Source organism: Anopheles moucheti, chromosome 2 (assembly GCF_943734755.1).
Source record: "Anopheles moucheti chromosome 2, idAnoMoucSN_F20_07, whole genome shotgun sequence".
NCBI classification, from domain to species: Eukaryota; Metazoa; Arthropoda; class Insecta; order Diptera; family Culicidae; genus Anopheles; species Anopheles moucheti.
Genome location: NC_069140.1, coordinates 64401351 through 64423344, shown reverse-complemented (window position 1 = coordinate 64423344; position 21994 = coordinate 64401351). Strand labels below are relative to the sequence as shown.

Genomic DNA, 21994 nt, shown 5'->3' with positions numbered 1-21994 from the left:
TCTGTGTTGTGTCGACGATAGGTTCGGAATGTGGGTATGCGAGGCCAGATCGTCATTTTTATAATCTCGCTCCACGCACACACATACTCCGATCCGATCGTGTACCAGTGGTGTGAGAGCGTGTGCGTGTGCTGCGGGTAAGTGTATAAAAGAGCGAAACATTGTGCGTAGCCTTATTGTTACTCGTGAACTCTTGCACAGTACGGTTGGTACACACGGTACGCATCGACATCGAAATGACTGGACGAGGAAAAGGAGGCAAAGGTCTGGGTAAAGGTGGAGCCAAGCGTCATCGCAAAGTGCTGCGCGACAACATCCAGGGCATCACCAAGCCGGCCATCCGCCGTCTGGCCCGCCGTGGAGGAGTGAAGCGTATCTCCGGTCTCATCTACGAAGAAACGCGTGGCGTGCTGAAAGTGTTCCTGGAGAATGTTATCCGCGATGCGGTCACCTATACCGAACACGCCAAGCGCAAAACCGTCACCGCGATGGACGTAGTGTACGCGCTGAAGCGCCAGGGTCGCACTCTGTACGGTTTCGGAGGTTAAACCCGCCAGCCGACGCACGTTCGACGCTCATCTCAACAAACGGTCCTTATCAGGACCACACATTCTTTGCATCAAAATATTCTTTCCTATGATTCCGATCGCTATGAAGTGTGTCGTTCAACGTAAGGTTGTGAGTCGAATCCTTAGCCTCATCTACCGTCTATGGGGTACAACTGTGTCCCGAGGTAAACGTATCACGCAGCCGAGCGTCTTCGAAGCCAAGAAGAAGAAGAAGAAGCGATGAGCATCGCGTCGATCCTGAGGACGGTTCAGCTACTGTGAGTGCGTCAATACTCCGCAGCATGATGAACGTGCTACGGTGTTCGGGAATGTGTGTGATGGCACAAGAATCCGAAATTCAACTGTATTATGTAGTCATTTTATTGCAAAGCTAAAACATTGACCGTTTTAAAACCAATTGTGAAGCATTTCACACAATTGCTAGTCTTTTTTAAAACAAACATTAAATATTTCACGCATTTGGGCAGCGAGCTTAATTTATTTCATCCGAAAAATAGTAGAATTATCTGAAAATTATCGCTATACAAATTTTAGTTGGAGGCGACTCATAACGTTTCCATGGTAACATTATTTCCAACACCCTTGGATCATTTTTTTAAGTGGAGCGTTTTGATTTCCCAGCTCTTCTTTAAACTGCTATCTTTCAACGTCTTCTATGATTCCCTCGCCAACAATTTATTTTTCCATGCATACTATGATTTTACCAAATGGAAGTTTTTTACACGGATCGACGTCCACAGACGCGCAATTTGTGAATGTTTTTATGTGTTGTCCTTGGGTATTCGCGCGTTTTCTTGCATTTTCAGTCGGATCCTTTACAAGATTTTCAAAAAGATTTTAATTTTGGTCGGTGATACAGAACGGTGAACGGTTTCTTAAACGACCTATTCGAGCCGTACCCCCGTACCCAGCACTTACTTCTTCTAAGAGGTCTGAACCTGCCATTTCTGGTTTTCTGTATCTTTATTTACCCGAAGCTGGATAGTCAGTCCTGAGTACGGGTGATTGATCCGGATGGGATTTTTGTCAGGTCCGATCGTGTGAAGATCGCTAGGGTCGCTACCATCAAACCACCGGGCCGCTCCAACGCTTCCAAGTGCCAAGTGAGCGACTCACTATCCTGATGAATACAAATCAAGGAAGACCAGAAATGGTCGTTCAATCCACGAAAATAGCAGCATTATTTTCTAAAACAATACCATGCTTTACAGTAGCTTATAAATATTTTAAAGTTAAAGTTTACTGCTTGATTCGCTGCAATTTTTCATGTTTTATTTTTCACTAAAAGAAATGCGAGATTGTTTCAGGAGTAATTGCTGTTGTTGTGCTATGTTGTTTACACTTCTCAGTTTAAATAGAGAAATTTTGATCAAACCAGGTAACCGAGAAGATTTCTAGTAGGGTCAATATTTTTTTCAAATCCTCTGTATTTCAATAACCCATGACACAAGCACAACATCAAGAGATATTGGCCAGCAAATTCTGGGCCTTTTAACTTTATTTACCCGCAACCTGGATAGTTGTTCCTGGGAACGAGGGATTGGTTGGGTTGTAATTTTTTACCGGTCCTATCTAAAGAAGACTGGCGCCGCTACATCTGATTAAATGGCACCTTATGAAATTTAAACATGTGTGTGTCTGTTACTGGAAATACATGACTAAAATATACTGTCTGTGAGGAAAAAGTTAGAAAAAAAAACATGGGAAATCTGTGGTACCTGAATGTGGATGGCTACTTAACCTTAGATATATCCAATCAGTTGCTTTTATCTGATTGTGAAAGACGTCGACTTTCGACGAAATTATGTGCGATGCCTACGAAAAGCATAAATGCATAGCAAGCAACTGGGGAGCTGACGCAAAAATATTAAGAAGTGCTTCATTGTAATTTAGAATACTCATGTTAAAATGATATGTTGCATATGATCCAGATGGGAGCTGCACGCAAACACGACGTGACGTATATTTTTACGATACATTTCATTCGTGATAAATGACCAAGGTTCGGGACTTATCAACCACTAAGATCAATATATATATATATATATATATATATATATATATATATATATATATATATATATATATCAGACTAAGAGAAGAACGAAGTCATCAAGGCTCAAGGTCTGTTAAAACTAATAACAACAACAAAAGCTCAAAGCGACTTGGAATATGCTTTGCCAAATAGGTTTTTATGAGAGCCACGGGGCCCGAGGTGAGAAATTTGATAATTTATTAAACTAAATAAAATAAAATTAACAACATCCTCCAATTGGGAAGAAAACCTCTTTTTAAAACATCTTTGAGTTTGCGTACACAACAAAATTCTGTTGCATAGCCCTGTAACCGGGCCGATTAGCTAGTCTGAAAAAAAAATATCTGAAAATGTTACAAAACGTAATGCGTAAATTAGTGGAAGTATAGAGATTAAATATTTCCAAAATGGGTGGGGGCTCGCGTTGCCATGCGTATTCAAATCAAAGGTCGGTTTTTTCCTTCTCGCACGTAATCCTGTGTGTGTGTGTGTGCATGCTGAGCTCGTGCCAAAAATTATCCGGAAATGTGACCGCGTACACGGTGATCGGTACCGTTAGGTGAAAATTTCCACTAAAACGAGTCTCCTCCTGTCGCCACCGAGTGTGCGAGCGAGAGGGAGCATCGGTTGACAATTCGCAGAAATTTCGGTCACCGATGCAACACACAAAGGAAGAGCGCACGCTTCGTTCGTGTGTCTGGCCGGCTAGTTTTAAGCAGCGCACCTATTTCTGCACCTACGTGTCGTACTAACTAGCGAAATATGTTTCTGTTTTAAGATCTAACATGAAATGTACCACCAATCCTGCATTTTTGTACGCATATACTGTATCTATTCTGAATTCACATATGTATCCTTCGTTGCTTTCACTGATTGTACGGTGATAATAGCATACGCAAATGGATATGTCTGTAGTGGAATTGCAAAAATGTGTGGCGACTTCAAATTGCTTCGTGCTTTGAAACGATTGTGTGCGATTGTGTAGCGAGAGTAGCGAGACAAAACCATACATTTGCTCGGATAGTAGTAGTAGCGGAGGTAGTTAGCGAGAGAGATCCACTTTCGGCACTCTCGTTCGTATGCTGAAGGTAATTAGTAACCGAATGTCCCGAGCTCGGCACAGTCCTCGTCGAACAGCCAACTGGAACAGTTGGTCCGCGCGCGTCGTCAATCCGGATGTATTAGTGTGTGTAAGTGCGTGTAGTGTTAAAAGTAGTGTTGAACAGGGGCCAATTTCAAAATGGCGCCGGCTCATTTTGTCGTCCTTCGCGAACCAGCAACATCGAGCATGTCGAGCATGAACAAAGAGTGCGACGCTTAGTCGAGAGACAGAGAGGTAAGAAGCACTGCGCGTACGGCTAATCCTGCGCAGGATTGGCATTAAAAAGTGCGGGTGGTAAAATGGCGGAAGAAACGCGCGTGTGTGTGTGAATGTGCGAAAAGCGCTTCGCGGGACGGTGCGTTAATCGCGACGGTGCCTCGCCCAGTGCGTCGGGCGGAGGGGCAGCGAAATCTTCCACGGGGTTCGCCCCAAAAATAATTGTTTTTATAAACATAGCTGTTGCTGCTGCTGCTGCTGGTGAAATGTGCGAATGCGTGTGTGCCTTTTTTCCTTCTCGCACATAATCCTGTGTGTGTGTGTGTGTGTGCATGCTGAGCTCGTGCCAAAAGTTATCAGGAAATGTGACCGCGTACACGGTGATCGGTACCGTTAGGTGGAAATTTCCACTAAAACGAGTCTCCTCCTGTCGCCACCGAGTGTGCGAGCGAGAGGGAGCATCGGTTGACAATTCGCAGAAATTTCGATCACCGATGCGACACACAAAGGAAGAGCGCACGCTTCGGGCGTCGGGCGGAGGGGCAGCGAAATCCTCCACGGGGTTCGCCCCAAAAATAATTGTTTTTATAAACATAGCTGTTGTTGCTACTGCTTGTGCAATGTGCGTATGCGTGTGTGCGGAAAGGACGATGGACAATCCAAATCGTGACGGTGTTTCGGTGCGTGGTGCGTCGACCCATCCTGCGCAGGATTACCGCCAAAATGGCGGCTTTTGCTGGTGAAATGCGTGCGTGAAACGATGCACGAACTGCGACGGCGCCCAGTGCGTAGGGCAGCGAAATCCTCCGCGGGGTTCGCTAAAAAAATACTCTTTTTAAAAACAAAGTTGTTGTTGTTGTTGTTGCTGCTGCTGCTGCAAAGATCAGATAAGCAGGGGCGGTGTAGTGAAGTGACTTGGTGTGTGGTGAAAATACTGTAATGAGTGCACCGCAATTGCTTGAAAGGAGCGCGTGAAGCCGTGCGCTGCGCACTACTGAAGGTAGGATTGTGTTCCATATTCATTTGCATGCATGGTTTGGGGTTTCGTTGCTAGGGTCGATGGTGTAGTGATCAGCGTTAAGCGTTCAACCCGATGCATCGCAGTAGGCGTCGTGTTTATTTAGAAAATAAGAAATATCTGCCATTAGGGCTGCATACAGGTGGGCTAAAAATAGACTGAAATATTCGGTGCCCATTCGTGGGCTAGTTTGTTTCATTCGCATTGGGAAATTTCTTAACAATTGTTTCAGACCAACGCTTCAGACCCTCGAGCAGGTACGGTACCTGCACAGGGCTCCTTTTAAGTGGAAAGTGGAAGTTATTTTTCCTTCGTAGGATCGGTCATTCCAGGTACGATAGCAGGTAGGCTGCTGGTGGGGCACTGCTTTTAGCTTTTCATCCATTGCTCGGTACCACTAGCACGGTCAGAGGAGTCTACCTCCGACCAAAGATTTTAAAACACGAAAAGTGATGACGTTTCTCAGGGGGTTTCCCGCATATTGCGATTGCTTGTGTTTTTTCACTGGATTTACCTTCGATTAGGTAATGCTGCGCCGGTTTGATTTCAGCTCAGAAGAGATGGTCGAACAAACATCTTTTATGTAAATCGATTTGTCGCCCTGAAAAGGACGGTTTGTTTTGGGGGGGTTTGCAGAGAGATTGGGAGAAGCCTTAAGCCTTCTTCTCAGTCTTCTTTGGCAGCAGCACGGCCTGAATGTTGGGCAGCACACCACCTTGGGCAATGGTGACGCCGGACAACAGCTTGTTCAATTCCTCGTCGTTGCGGATGGCCAGCTGCAGATGACGCGGGATGATGCGAGTTTTCTTGTTGTCTCGGGCAGCGTTTCCTGCCAACTCCAACACTTCAGCGGCCAAGTATTCCATCACGGCGGCCAAATACACCGGTGCACCAGCACCGACGCGCTCGGCATAGTTGCCTTTGCGGAGCAGACGATGGATACGGCCAACCGGGAACTGCAGACCGGCACGGTTCGAGCGGGACTTTGCCTTTCCCTTCACTTTGCCTCCCTTGCCACGGCCAGACATTGTTGATAGCTTCGGTTTAGATGAGAGTGCGTTCGCAACGATGCTCACTGTTCGGAGAGTGCTTGTATTCTGTTGTTGTTATATGGCTTATAGAGACTTTGATCCCTGAGGGATTCTTTCGTCTCTTTTCAGTGGATTTTGGTTAGATTTGGTGGAACAGATTGGTGATTTTCAGGAACTTAATGAGTTTTTTATCATTGTCTGGTGATAATATGGTGTCAATGTTGTAGCTGAGTTTGCAGGAGGAGCGGATATCTGAGTAGCCAAGACAGTCTTTTAGAAGATGTTGTACGGTGATAAATACTCCGCAATATTGACAAAGTGGTGGCGATGACTTGGTGATCCGGTGTACGTGGGTAAGGTTTGTGTGGCCTATACGAAGGCGCGTGAGTACGCGTTGTTCCTTGCAATGTGGAGAATCGGGCCAAGCCGCTATATTCTGTTTGATGAGCCTTAGGAATCTAGTGTTGTTATGATTCCATGTTTGTTCCCATTTGTTATTTATTGTAAGAGAGATTAGTTTTAGCGCATCTCTTTTGGTGAGAATATTTTCGCTGCATAGAGTTTTATTTCTTCCATTGTTAGCCAGTTCATCGGCTCTTTCATTTCCTCTTATACCGGAGTGTCCTGGTATCCAACACAGGGTTAGATTGGTGCAGTTCTGAAGTTTATGGAGGATGGTTTGTATGTACGGATCACGGCAAGAGTGGTTTTCTATGGCTTGAAGGACACTAGCACTGTCAGTGAATATGATGTTTTGTGAGTCGGTTTGAGCACATTGCTCAATTGCTGTTATGATGGCTATAGCTTCTGATGTGAAGATAGACGTGTGATCAGGAAGCTTATGTGATATGTTTTTAGTCGTGCAGTAAATTCCATAACCTGCAGAATGTTGGCTGACAGATCCATCGGTATAGATGTGTGTGTGTTTGTTGTATTTGGTGTTTATAAGATGGTGGAAATGTTGCTTTGCAAGTGTGGAATTGCATTTGGCTTTCAGTTTATTCTTGAAATACCAGTCTATTTGTGGTGGTATAGTGTTCCATGGCTTATGGTAAAGGTGAAGTAGACTTTTGATATTCGGGATGGTAGTTCCTGTAAGGGTGTGAAGCTCGGTGCTAGCGCGTAAGATGAAGTTATTTGCCGGGATATTTTTCTCTAAGAGTCGGATTGCTATTGATGCTATTTTTTGTGTAATCAGAAGGTGAAATGGAAGAAGTCCACTTTCACAAATGATGGAATCAATGGGGCTGGTTTTAAAAGCGCCGGAAGCTAATCGGACTAATGTGTGATATGCTGGAGCTATGGATTGAACAATTTTGTCTTTGCCCAAGGAAGTGATACCGATACCGTATAGAATTTTGGGGAGTACCCAAGAGTTCAAAATTTTAAGTAGGATATTGCGCGTTGCTCTGCTATAACCTGTGCTAAGCATGACAAAGAGGTTTGTTTTCGTAGCTAATGATTTCTTAAGAAGAGTGATATGGTTTGAGAATGTGAGATTGCGGTCAAAGATAACTCCAAGAATAGTTGCGGAAGATGGGTTTGCTATGTTCTGTTTGTTCAATTGGAAAATAGGTTTTTTGTGGATGTGGTGTTGGCATATATGAAGGGTTTTGCATTTTTTGTAGGATATATTGTATCCGGTCCATCTGGACCACTGTAGAAGTTTGTTCAAACCGGATTGGAGTAGGAGTTTGGATTGTGCTATCGAACTATGGCTTGAGATGAGTATAATGTCGTCAGCGTATAATAATGTAGTAATTTCGTTGGGAATGGAAAGAAGGAGGGACTCAATACTGATTAGGAACAGGGTAGGGGAGAGTATGGCTCCTTGGGGGACTCCGTTTTCCAGATTTTTCCTATTCGATAGGTTATTGCCAATTATGACTTGGAAAGTCCGATCGGTCAAAAAATCCTGAAGGTATGCAACGAGGTTTCCCCCGAAACCCCATCTGCCCAGTTGCTCGAGAATGCTGTACCTCCAGGTCCTGTCAAACGCTTTTTCGAGGTCGATAATACCAATGTCCAGATGGTGATTATTGGTTTCGACCTTAGAGAGATGTTCCTCTAAAATGCCGAAATACGTTTCAGTGCCTAGTCCACTGCGGAAGGCATGTTGGTGAGAACTGAGGAGCTTGTCTTCTTCAAGTGCAAGAGCAAGGCGACGGTTGACCATTCTCTCTAAAACCTTTCCAATGCAATTGAGTAGGGAGATGGGTCGGTAGCTGTCAATGTCGTGTTTGTTTTTGTTGGGTTTAGGTATAGGAATAACGAAACTATTTTTCCAGTGTGAGGGAATTTTACCAGAGGACCAAATACTATTGTAGATATGCAGGAGGATTGACATGCCTTCTGAGGGAAGGTTTTTTAGGAGAGGGTATCCAATGGAATCAGGACCAGCGGATTTTCCTTTGCATTGGCTAAGGGCCCAGTTGAGTTCAGCCAAGGAAAAAGGTTTGTTATATTTCAGGTCAGGGCTATTGTTGAATTTAATTTTGATTTGTTCTGTAGTGTTCTTATGTCTGAGAAAGTTATCGGGGTAGTTTTGGGTGGCAGAAATTTTGTGAAAGTGATCGGCAAAATATTCTGGAGTTTGTTCCGGGGGTAATACATTATTGTCTATTTTAAGTGTGATGTGTGGTTCGTAACGTTTTTTGCCAGTTAAAATGTGGACTTTTTTCCACATATCATTATTTGAAATGGAAGGATTAAGCTCAGAAACAAATTTGTGCCAAGACTCACGTTTGGCTTTTTTAATTTCTTCCTTGGCTATTAGGTTGGCTATTCTGTATTCTTCTGCAAGGGTGGGAATGAACAGATGATTGTTTCTTTTGTGGGCTTGTCTAAATGCTCTAAGAGCTTTTCGTCTATTTTTGATGACTATTGCGACTTTTTTGTTCCACCAGTGAACACTTCTTTTGCCAGGTAGTCCAGATGTTTTGGGGATAGCTTTAAAAGCGGCTTTGTTGATGAGGGAGATAAGGTAGGGTTCAGAAGGAGGAATAAGGGGGTTGAGATTTTTGAGGAAAATTGATTGATAAGCGGCCCAGTCGGCTTCTTCGTACTTCCAGCGTGGTCTATTTTGTATTATGGGGAGGAGAAAAGCACTATTGATTTGTAGAGGTCGATGGTCGCTGCCATGTGGGTCTGGGTGAATGTGAAGCGAAAATTGTGATAAAAGGGAAGTTGAAACAATACAGTGATCTATCATAGATCCTGCTCCGGTGGAAGGATTAATGCGTGTGGGTATGGGGTTATGGATAGGAGTAAGGTCATGTAAAGGGAAAAGGTTGATGAGATGTTTGGCTCGGTAATGATCTTGGAGTCCACCCCATTGGGAGTGTTGAGCGTTAAGATCACCTAAAATAATTAGGGGATGGGAAAGCTGATTAAGGATATTGTTGAAAGCTGTGGTGACGGTTGAATCGGTAAGCATGTTGGGAATGTAAATGCTGACTACCGTTATATCTAAAGGTATTTTGATATTTATTGCTATGAGCGGGAGGTCAGAGTTAATGTTCAGAGGAGTGAATGGAATGTTTTTTAGGGTTCCAATAGCAACATTGTGATATGGGTTATTTGATAGTTTGAAAGACCAGTTATATAAGTTAAAAGGGGAGTGATTGAGCAAGGGAGGTTTGTTCACTTCTTGTAAAGCTATAATCGGAGGAGCGATTTTAGTAATAAGAAGCTGTAGATCATTCAGATTGTTTTTCATTCCTCTGATGTTCCATGAAATACCAAAAGTTTGGAAACTATTATTGGGGATTATTTGTGAACCCATGGAAGTTAAGAGAAAAGGTTATAACTGCGTGATAAGAAATAGAGAAATCAAGTTGCTAAGTGGAAGGAAGATGGATATTACTTCTTTCTTTTGGACCTTTTTGCCTTTCCCGTTTGTGAAGGCAAGGGGTTGGGATTGGAAGAGGAGATGGGAGGGGTGTTGGCGGAGGGGGGGTTATTTGGGATTTGGGTGGAAGGGTTGTTGGATGGTTCTGTATCATCCAGAGAAGAGGAGGAGTTTTCTTTGTGTTGACGTTTGCGGTTGGGGGTTTTGGTGGTTGACACAGATGTGACAACGCTGTCGGTGTCGGTCGATTCCATATCATCATTGCTCTCATTTTCCGATGAGCTTTGATTTTGAGTTGCAATTAGACTTTTGATTATATTTTCTTGTTGTACTATTCTACTGTTCATCTCAGCAATGGTTTTGCGGAGTTCTTCGTTAATTTTGTTGGAAGTTTCAATTGTTTCTTTAAGCTGCTTAATTATTTCGTTTTGGTTGTCGCTGTTTTGAGTAGCTTGTGCGTAAGTAATTCTTTGTTGAACTTTGCTATGAATATTTGTTTCGTTCACAATAGCTCTACGTGCTTGAATGTAGGAGCAGTTTGTGTCAGTTTTATACCGTATAATCTTTTCTTCGAGGATATACGCAGGGCAGTCCCGGGAGAAAGAGTGATGATCACCCTTGCAGTTCAGGCAGCGAAGATCGCTAGAACATTCCCCATGAGCTGGCATGCTACACTTGGAGCAAACTTGGCCATTTTTGCATCTGATTTTCGTGTGACCAAAGTTGGCACAGTTATAGCAGAGCATCGGTCTAGGGTAAAACGGTTTTGTGCGTATCTGTATAACTCCAAGGCGTATATATTCCGGAATTTTGGCTCCTTCTACACGCAGTAGGTAAGAGTTGGTGTTTACTTTTGCATTGTTGACGGTTCGGGTAAATCTTTTTACGAATGTGACTTTCTGATCTTTAAGGTTATCCAGGATATCTTGTTCCGAAAGTTCGTTAAGATCGGGAGAGAAAATGACGCATTGAACAGAGTTTAACGTGGTGTGGGGTGTGATTTTAATTTTCGTTCCGTCGATCAATTCTGAGAGTGTTTGAAGCTTCATGTATTGGGAGGAATTACGCGTTTTAAGGAGGATTTTTTCCCCATTGTTCAAAAACTGACCTGGTTCTTTAAGAGGACCAGTTGCGTTTGAAATGCTCTTTCCAATAATGAATGGATTACGCGGTAGCAACGAACCCTCACAAGCCTCGAGAACTAAAAATTTTAGCTCTCCGCTTTCCCCGTCTAACCATGTTGGAACTTGTCTTTCCCTCCTGCTCATGGCAGGGGGAGGATCCCAAGAGGGAGCGGGGGGTCCTGACATAGGTAGGACCCTGAGTATATTCTTTCGTTTCAATCAGGTAAATGAATGTCTTCCACGAATTCACACAATACAAAAATCTCCACGCTATGCCTACCACTCACCAATACACTTCAATCCGTGACCGGAAGTCGGAAACAGCGTCTCACTCCTATGCTTATTGCTCTCTACGCTACTTCTCCTTCTGCGCTCTATGCTTATTGCTCTCTGCGCTGCTTCTCCTTCTGCGCACTTTGGGGAACAATGGAAGTAATTGTCTGCACGAGGGATTCGGTTAGCAAACTACGTCTGTCCGCGTCGGAATCCAAACCAAGACTGAGTGCTTGTATTCTGAGTGCTTGTATTCTGAGTAAAAATTGAGCCAGTGTGCGATTAAATACCCCGAGTTATGCTGCCTGCACGCACTCAAGTCGAATACCCGAGAGTGATCCGAAAACCGGAATATAAACGAACCTGAGAATCGTAGTTCTCTATCAGAAAGGTTTTGACTCTCCGTTAGTGAGCATCAGTGCGTGAATCGAAGCAAAATGGCCCCGAAAACCAGTGGAAAAGCCGCGAAGAAGTCTGGCAAAGCCCAGAAAAACATCTCCAAGTCGGACAAGAAGAAGAAAAGGAAGACCCGCAAGGAAAGCTACGCTATCTACATCTACAAGGTGTTGAAGCAAGTCCACCCGGACACCGGCATTTCGTCCAAGGCGATGAGCATCATGAACAGCTTCGTGAACGACATTTTCGAGCGCATCGCTGCCGAAGCATCCCGCTTGGCGCACTACAACAAGCGTTTGACGATCACGTCCCGCGAAATCCAAACGGCCGTCCGTCTGCTCCTGCCCGGTGAGCTGGCCAAGCACGCCGTGTCCGAAGGCACGAAGGCTGTCACCAAGTACACCAGCTCGAAGTAATTCGAAGCGTCGAAGCGCAGTTCGTTCGCATCTACCCAAACCGGTCCTTTTCAGGACCACAAAACGCATCCATACGAAAGATATATTTCTGCTTGACATTCCCTCTCACACGGTGGGCAAAAGATTAAAGTTTAAATAAAATAAAGCATAATTTTCGACGCGTTCATGTGAACCCGTGAGCGGAAAGCAAAGGGGCGCGGGTACAAAACACGAGTTGGCACGAGAAGAAGAATGTTCCGTGTCTCGCACAGTGTAACAGCATCGGAAGCACATCTTCTGACGATCGATCGCCAAACGGTCAATCGAAAACGCGTCTTTTGACTTTCTGGGCTGCCCCTTATTTCATTTTGCTTAACCGGCCGTCCAGGCCTGCCATTGCTGGCTTTCTTTGGCTTTATTTACCCGTCGGACAGAAAGTCGATCCTGTCGTGTGAAGATGGTGTGTTGCTCATCGCGTAAACAAACGTTTTTTCGACACACGCAGCTTTTGTTGTACCCGGATACGGTCACGGGCTCTCTGCACCGAACGGGCGACATAAACGCATACGAAATTGTTTCAATACCATCACCACTAACGAGCCACTACGGACGGAAGAAGGTACGGACAAATCGACACATATCTTTTTGGTTAACATTTGTGGTGGTCCTGAGAAGGACCGTTTGAGTGAAGCCCCTCGACGATCGATGGAAGAGGAGCTCCGGGGGGGGATACGGGCGAAGATTTAGGCACGCTCTCCGCGGATGCGACGAGCCAGCTGAATGTCTTTCGGCATGATGGTGACGCGCTTCGCATGAATGGCGCACAAGTTGGTGTCCTCGAACAGGCCGACAAGGTACGCCTCGCTGGCCTCCTGCAGGGCCATCACGGCCGAGCTCTGGAAGCGCAGATCGGTCTTGAAGTCCTGGGCAATTTCACGCACCAGACGCTGGAAGGGCAGCTTGCGGATCAGCAGCTCGGTCGATTTCTGGTAGCGACGGATCTCACGCAGGGCTACAGTTCCCGGACGGTAACGATGCGGCTTCTTCACTCCTCCGGTGGCCGGGGCACTCTTGCGAGCAGCCTTGGTGGCCAGCTGCTTGCGCGGAGCCTTACCTCCGGTCGACTTACGGGCAGTTTGCTTCGTACGGGCCATTTCACTGGTTCGGCGGTTTTATTAGTGGAACGTAAAGACGTCTGTGTTGTGTCGACGATAGGTTCGGAATGTGGGTATGCGAGGCCAGATCGTCATTTTTATAATCTCGCTCCACGCACACACATACTCCGATCCGATCGTGTACCAGTGGTGTGAGAGCGTGTGCGTGTGCTGCGGGTAAGTGTATAAAAGAGCGAAACATTGTGCGTAGCCTTATTGTTACTCGTGAACTCTTGCACAGTACGGTTGGTACACACGGTACGCATCGACATCGAAATGACTGGACGAGGAAAAGGAGGCAAAGGTCTGGGTAAAGGTGGAGCCAAGCGTCATCGCAAAGTGCTGCGCGACAACATCCAGGGCATCACCAAGCCGGCCATCCGCCGTCTGGCCCGCCGTGGAGGAGTGAAGCGTATCTCCGGTCTCATCTACGAAGAAACGCGTGGCGTGCTGAAAGTGTTCCTGGAGAATGTTATCCGCGATGCGGTCACCTATACCGAACACGCCAAGCGCAAAACCGTCACCGCGATGGACGTAGTGTACGCGCTGAAGCGCCAGGGTCGCACTCTGTACGGTTTCGGAGGTTAAACCCGCCAGCCGACGCACGTTCGACGCTCATCTCAACAAACGGTCCTTATCAGGACCACACATTCTTTGCATCAAAATATTCTTTCCTATGATTCCGATCGCTATGACACACTATCGCTAGTGTGTCGTTCAACGTAAGGTTGTGAGTCGAATCCTTAGCCTCATCTACCGTCTATGGGGTACAACTGTGTCCCGAGGTAAACGTATCACGCAGCCGAGCGTCTTCGAAGCCAAGAAGAAGAAGAAGAAGCGATGAGCATCGCGTCGATCCTGAGGACGGTTCAGCTACTGTGAGTGCGTCAATACTCCGCAGCATGATGAACGTGCTACGGTGTTCGGGAATGTGTGTGATGGCACAAGAATCCGAAATTCAACTGTATTATGTAGTCATTTTATTGCAAAGCTAAAACATTGACCGTTTTAAAACCAATTGTGAAGCATTTCACACAATTGCTAGTCTTTTTTAAAACAAACATTAAATATTTCACGCATTTGGGCAGCGAGCTTAATTTATTTCATCCGAAAAATAGTAGAATTATCTGAAAATTATCGCTATACAAATTTTAGTTGGAGGCGACTCATAACGTTTCCATGGTAACATTATTTCCAACACCCTTGGATCATTTTTTTAAGTGGAGCGTTTTGATTTCCCAGCTCTTCTTTAAACTGCTATCTTTCAACGTCTTCTATGATTCCCTCGCCAACAATTTATTTTTCCATGCATACTATGATTTTACCAAATGGAAGTTTTTTACACGGATCGACGTCCACAGACGCGCAATTTGTGAATGTTTTTATGTGTTGTCCTTGGGTATTCGCGCGTTTTCTTGCATTTTCAGTCGGATCCTTTACAAGATTTTCAAAAAGATTTTAATTTTGGTCGGTGATACAGAACGGTGAACGGTTTCTTAAACGACCTATTCGAGCCGTACCCCCGTACCCAGCACTTACTTCTTCTAAGAGGTCTGAACCTGCCATTTCTGGTTTTCTGTATCTTTATTTACCCGAAGCTGGATAGTCAGTCCTGAGTACGGGTGATTGATCCGGATGGGATTTTTGTCAGGTCCGATCGTGTGAAGATCGCTAGGGTCGCTACCATCAAACCACCGGGCCGCTCCAACGCTTCCAAGTGCCAAGTGAGCGACTCACTATCCTGATGAATACAAATCAAGGAAGACCAGAAATGGTCGTTCAATCCACGAAAATAGCAGCATTATTTTCTAAAACAATACCATGCTTTACAGTAGCTTATAAATATTTTAAAGTTAAAGTTTACTGCTTGATTCGCTGCAATTTTTCATGTTTTATTTTTCACTAAAAGAAATGCGAGATTGTTTCAGGAGTAATTGCTGTTGTTGTGCTATGTTGTTTACACTTCTCAGTTTAAATAGAGAAATTTTGATCAAACCAGGTAACCGAGAAGATTTCTAGTAGGGTCAATATTTTTTTCAAATCCTCTGTATTTCAATAACCCATGACACAAGCACAACATCAAGAGATATTGGCCAGCAAATTCTGGGCCTTTTAACTTTATTTACCCGCAACCTGGATAGTTGTTCCTGGGAACGAGGGATTGGTTGGGTTGTAATTTTTTACCGGTCCTATCTAAAGAAGACTGGCGCCGCTACATCTGATTAAATGGCACCTTATGAAATTTAAACATGTGTGTGTCTGTTACTGGAAAGACATGACTCAAATATACTGTCTGTGAGGAAAAAGTTAGAAAAAAAAAAACATGGGAAATCTGTGGTACCTGAATGTGGATGGCTACTTAACCTTAGATATATCCAATCAGTTGCTTTTATCTGATTGTGAAAGACGTCGACTTTCGACGAAATTATGTGCGATGCCTACGAAAAGCATAAATGCATAGCAAGCAACTGGGGAGCTGACGCAAAAATATTAAGAAGTGCTTCATTGTAATTTAGAATACTCATGTTAAAATGATATGTTGCATATGATCCAGATGGGAGCTGCACGCAAACACGACGTGACGTATATTTTTACGATACATTTCATTCGTGATAAATGACCAAGGTTCGGGACTTATCAACCACTAAGATCAATATATATATATATATATATATATATATATATATATATATATATATATATATATATATCAGACTAAGAGAAGAACGAAGTCATCAAGGCTCAAGGTCTGTTAAAACTAATAACAACAACAAAAGCTCAAAGCGACTTGGAATATGCTTTGCCAAATAGGTTTTTATGAGAGCCAAAGGGGCCCGAGGTGAGAAATTTGATAATTTATTAAACTAAATAAAATAAAATTAACAACATCCTCCAATTGGGAAGAAAACCTCTTTTTAAAACATCTTTGAGTTTGCGTATACAACAAAATTCTGTTGCATAGCCCTGTAACCGGGCCGATTAGCTAGTCTGAAAAAAAAATATCTGAAAATGTTACAAAACGTAATGCGTAAATTAGTGGAAGTATAGAGATTAAATATTTCCAAAATGGGTGGGGGCTCGCGTTGCCATGCGTATTCAAATCAAAGGTCGGTTTTTTCCTTCTCGCACGTAATCCTGTGTGTGTGTGTGTGCATGCTGAGCTCGTGCCAAAAATTATCCGGAAATGTGACCGCGTACACGGTGATCGGTACCGTTAGGTGAAAATTTCCACTAAAACGAGTCTCCTCCTGTCGCCACCGAGTGTGCGAGCGAGAGGGAGCATCGGTTGACAATTCGCAGAAATTTCGGTCACCGATGCAACACACAAAGGAAGAGCGCACGCTTCGTTCGTGTGTCTGGCCGGCTAGTTTTAAGCAGCGCACCTATTTCTGCACCTACGTGTCGTACTAACTAGCGAAATATGTTTCTGTTTTAAGATCTAACATGCAATGTACCACCAATCCTGCATTTTTGTACGCATATACTGTATCTATTCTGAATTCACATACGTATCCTTCGTTGCTTTCACTGATTGTACGGTGATAATAGCATACGCAAATGGATATGTCTGTAGTGGAATTGCAAAAATGTTTGGCGACTTCAAATTGCTTCGTGCTTTGAAACGATTGTGTGCGATTGTGTAGCGAGAGTAGCGAGACAAAACCATACATTTGCTCGGATAGTAGTACTAGCGGAGGTAGTTAGCGAGAGAGATCCACTTTCGGCACTCTCGTTCGTATGCTGAAGGTAATTAGTAACCGAATGTCCCGAGCTCGGCACAGTCCTCGTCGAACAGCCAACTGGAACAGTTGGTCCGCGCGCGTCGTCAATCCGGATGTATTAGTGTGTGTAAGTGCGTGTAGTGTTAAAAGTAGTGTTGAACAGGGGCCAATTTCAAAATGGCGCCGGCTCATTTTGTCGTCCTTCGCGAACCAGCAACATCGAGCATGTCGAGCATGAACAAAGAGTGCGACGCTTAGTCGAGAGACAGAGAGGTAAGAAGCACTGCGCGTACGGCTAATCCTGCGCAGGATTGGCATTAAAAAGTGCGGGTGGTAAAATGGCGGAAGAAACGCGCGTGTGTGTGTGAATGTGCGAAAAGCGCTTCGCGGGACGGTGCGTTAATCGCGACGGTGCCTCGCCCAGTGCGTCGGGCGGAGGGGCAGCGAAATCTTCCACGGGGTTCGCCCCAAAAATAATTGTTTTTATAAACATAGCTGTTGCTGCTGCTGCTGCTGGTGAAATGTGCGAATGCGTGTGTGCCTTTTTTCCTTCTCGCACATAATCCTGTGTGTGTGTGTGTGTGTGCATGCTGAGCTCGTGCCAAAAGTTATCAGGAAATGTGACCGCGTACACGGTGATCGGTACCGTTAGGTGGAAATTTCCACTAAAACGAGTCTCCTCCTGTCGCCACCGAGTGTGCGAGCGAGAGGGAGCATCGGTTGACAATTCGCAGAAATTTCGATCACCGATGCGACACACAAAGGAAGAGCGCACGCTTCGGGCGTCGGGCGGAGGGGCAGCGAAATCCTCCACGGGGTTCGCCCCAAAAATAATTGTTTTTATAAACATAGCTGTTGTTGCTACTGCTGGTGCAATGTGCGTATGCGTGTGTGCGGAAAGGACGATGGACAATCCAAATCGTGACGGTGTTTCGGTGCGTGGTGCGTCGACCCATCCTGCGCAGGATTACCGCCAAAATGGCGGCTTTTGCTGGTGAAATGCGTGCGTGAAACGATGCACGAACTGCGACGGCGCCCAGTGCGTAGGGCAGCGAAATCCTCCGCGGGGTTCGCTAAAAAAATACTCTTTTTAAAAACAAAGTTGTTGTTGTTGTTGTTGCTGCTGCTGCTGCAAAGATCAGATAAGCAGGGGCGGTGTAGTGAAGTGACTTGGTGTGTGGTGAAAATACTGTAATGAGTGCACCGCAATTGCTTGAAAGGAGCGCGTGAAGCCGTGCGCTGCGCACTACTGAAGGTAGGATTGTGTTCCATATTCATTTGCATGCATGGTTTGGGGTTTCGTTGCTAGGGTCGATGGTGTAGTGATCAGCGTTAAGCGTTCAACCCGATGCATCGCAGTAGGCGTCGTGTTTATTTAGAAAATAAGAAATATCTGCCATTAGGGCTGCATACAGGTGGGCTAAAAATAGACTGAAATATTCGGTGCCCATTCGTGGGCTAGTTTGTTTCATTCGCATTGGGAAATTTCTTAACAATTGTTTCAGACCAACGCTTCAGACCCTCGACCAGGTACGGTACCTGCACAGGGCTCCTTTTAAGTGGAAAGTGGAAGTTATTTTTCCTTCGTAGGATCGGTCATTCCAGGTACGATAGCAGGTAGGCTGCTGGTGGGGCACTGCTTTTAGCTTTTCATCCATTGCTCGGTACCACTAGCACGGTCAGAGGAGTCTACCTCCGACCAAAGATTTTAAAACACGAAAAGTGATGACGTTTCTCAGGGGGTTTCCCGCATATTGCGATTGCTTGTGTTTTTTCACTGGATTTACCTTCGATTAGGTAATGCTGCGCCGGTTTGATTTCAGCTCAGAAGAGATGGTCGAACAAACATCTTTTATGTAAATCGATTTGTCGCCCTGAAAAGGACGGTTTGTTTTGGGGGGGTTTGCAGAGAGATTGGGAGAAGCCTTAAGCCTTCTTCTCAGTCTTCTTTGGCAGCAGCACGGCCTGAATGTTGGGCAGCACACCACCTTGGGCAATGGTGACGCCGGACAACAGCTTGTTCAATTCCTCGTCGTTGCGGATGGCCAGCTGCAGATGACGCGGGATGATGCGAGTTTTCTTGTTGTCTCGGGCAGCGTTTCCTGCCAACTCCAACACTTCAGCGGCCAAGTATTCCATCACGGCGGCCAAATACACCGGTGCACCAGCACCGACGCGCTCGGCATAGTTGCCTTTGCGGAGCAGACGATGGATACGGCCAACCGGGAACTGCAGACCGGCACGGTTCGAGCGGGACTTTGCCTTTCCCTTCACTTTGCCTCCCTTGCCACGGCCAGACATTGTTGATAGCTTCGGTTTAGATGAGAGTGCGTTCGCAACGATGCTCACTGTTCGGAGAGTGCTTGTATTCTGAGTAAAAATTGAGCCAGTGTGCGATTAAATACCCCGAGTTATGCTGCCTGCACGCACTCAAGTCGAATACCCGAGAGTGATCCGAAAACCGGAATATAAACGAACCTGAGAATCGTAGTTCTCTATCAGAAAGGTTTTGACTCTCCGTTAGTGAGCATCAGTGCGTGAATCGAAGCAAAATGGCCCCGAAAACCAGTGGAAAAGCCGCGAAGAAGTCTGGCAAAGCCCAGAAAAACATCTCCAAGTCGGACAAGAAGAAGAAAAGGAAGACCCGCAAGGAAAGCTACGCTATCTACATCTACAAGGTGTTGAAGCAAGTCCACCCGGACACCGGCATTTCGTCCAAGGCGATGAGCATCATGAACAGCTTCGTGAACGACATTTTCGAGCGCATCGCTGCCGAAGCATCCCGCTTGGCGCACTACAACAAGCGTTCGACGATCACGTCCCGCGAAATCCAAACGGCCGTCCGTCTGCTCCTGCCCGGTGAGCTGGCCAAGCACGCCGTGTCCGAAGGCACGAAGGCTGTCACCAAGTACACCAGCTCGAAGTAATTCGAAGCGTCGAAGCGCAGTTCGTTCGCATCTACCCAAACCGGTCCTTTTCAGGACCACAAAACGCATCCATACGAAAGATATATTTCTGCTTGACATTCCCTCTCACACGGTGGGCAAAAGATTAAAGTTTAAATAAAATAAAGCATAATTTTCGACGCGTTCATGTGAACCCGTGAGCGGAAAGCAAAGGGGCGCGGGTACAAAACACGAGTTGGCACGAGAAGAAGAATGTTCCGTGTCTCGCACAGTGTAACAGCATCGGAAGCACATCTGACGATCGATCGCCAAACGGTCAATCGAAAACGCGTCTTTTGACTTTCTGGGCTGCCCCTTATTTCATTTTGCTTAACCGGCCGTCCAGGCCTGCCATTGCTGGCTTTCTTTGGCTTTATTTACCCGTCGGACAGAAAGTCGATCCTGTCGTGTGAAGATGGTGTGTTGCTCATCGCGTAAACAAACGTTTTTTCGACACACGCAGCTTTTGTTGTACCCGGATACGGTCACGGGCTCTCTGCACCGAACGGGCGACATAAACGCATACGAAATTGTTTCAATACCATCACCACTAACGAGCCACTACGGACGGAAGAAGGTAGGTACATATCGACACATATCTTTTTGGTTAACATTTGTGGTGGTCCTGAGAAGGACCGTTTGAGTGAAGCCCCTCGACGATTGATGGAAGAGGAGCCCCGGGGGGGATACGGGCGAAGATTTAGGCACGCTCTCCGCGGATGCGACGAGCCAGCTGAATGTCTTTCGGCATGATGGTGACGCGCTTCGCATGAATGGCGCACAAGTTGGTGTCCTCGAACAGGCCGACAAGGTACGCCTCGCTGGCCTCCTGCAGGGCCATCACGGCCGAGCTCTGGAAGCGCAGATCGGTCTTGAAGTCCTGGGCAATTTCACGCACCAGACGCTGGAAGGGCAGCTTGCGGATCAGCAGCTCGGTCGATTTCTGGTAGCGACGGATCTCACGCAGGGCTACGGTTCCCGGACGGTAACGATGCGGCTTCTTCACTCCTCCGGTGGCCGGGGCACTCTTGCGAGCAGCCTTGGTGGCCAGCTGCTTGCGCGGAGCCTTACCTCCGGTCGACTTACGGGCAGTTTGCTTCGTACGGGCCATTTCACTGGTTCGGCGGTTTTATTAGTGGAACGTAAAGACGTCTGTGTTGTGTCGACGATAGGTTCGGAATGTGGGTATGCGAGGCCAGATCGTCATTTTTATAACCTCGCTCCACGCACACACATACTCCGATCCGATCGTGTACCAGTGGTGTGAGAGCGTGTGCGTGTGCTGCGGGTAAGTGTATAAAAGAGCGAAACATTGTGCGTAGCCTTATTGTTACTCGTGAACTCTTGCACAGTACGGTTGGTACACACGGTACGCATCGACATCGAAATGACTGGACGAGGAAAAGGAGGCAAAGGTCTGGGTAAAGGTGGAGCCAAGCGTCATCGCAAAGTGCTGCGCGACAACATCCAGGGCATCACCAAGCCGGCCATCCGCCGTCTGGCCCGCCGTGGAGGAGTGAAGCGTATCTCCGGTCTCATCTACGAAGAAACGCGTGGCGTGCTGAAAGTGTTCCTGGAGAATGTTATCCGCGATGCGGTCACCTATACCGAACACGCCAAGCGCAAAACCGTCACCGCGATGGACGTAGTGTACGCGCTGAAGCGCCAGGGTCGCACTCTGTACGGTTTCGGAGGTTAAACCCGCCAGCCGACGCACGTTCGACGCTCATCTCAACAAACGGTCCTTATCAGGACCACACATTCTTTGCATCAAAATATTCTTTCCTATGATTCCGATCGCTATGACACACTATCGCTAGTGTGTCGTTCAACGTAAGGTTGTGAGTCGAATCCTTAGCCTCATCTACCGTCTATGGGGTACAACTGTGTCCCGAGGTAAACGTATCACGCAGCCGAGCGTCTTCGAAGCCAAGAAGAAGAAGAAGAAGCGATGAGCATCGCGTCGATCCTGAGGACGGTTCAGCTACTGTGAGTGCGTCAATACTCCGCAGCATGATGAACGTGCTACGGTGTTCGGGAATGTGTGTGATGGCACAAGAATCCGAAATTCAACTGTATTATGTAGTCATTTTATTGCAAAGCTAAACATTGACCGTTTTAAAACCAATTGTGAAGCATTTCACACAATTGCTAGTCTTTTTTA

At 46.0% G+C, this 21994-nt stretch overlaps 1 protein-coding gene across 1 annotated transcript; it reads right to left on the bottom strand.

The window, feature by feature from the left end:
* Positions 1-12739: 12739 nt before the first annotated feature.
* LOC128297291 (histone H3-like) lies at positions 12740-20981 on the bottom strand. The gene is made up of 2 exons (XM_053032914.1): positions 20540-20981; positions 12740-13163 (listed from the first exon to the last, which is right to left on the bottom strand). Exons 1-2 carry the CDS (start codon positions 20939-20941, stop codon positions 12753-12755), a joined length of 813 nt encoding a protein of 270 aa, XP_052888874.1. The 5' UTR covers positions 20942-20981; the 3' UTR covers positions 12740-12752.
* Positions 20982-21994: the final 1013 nt, after the last annotated feature.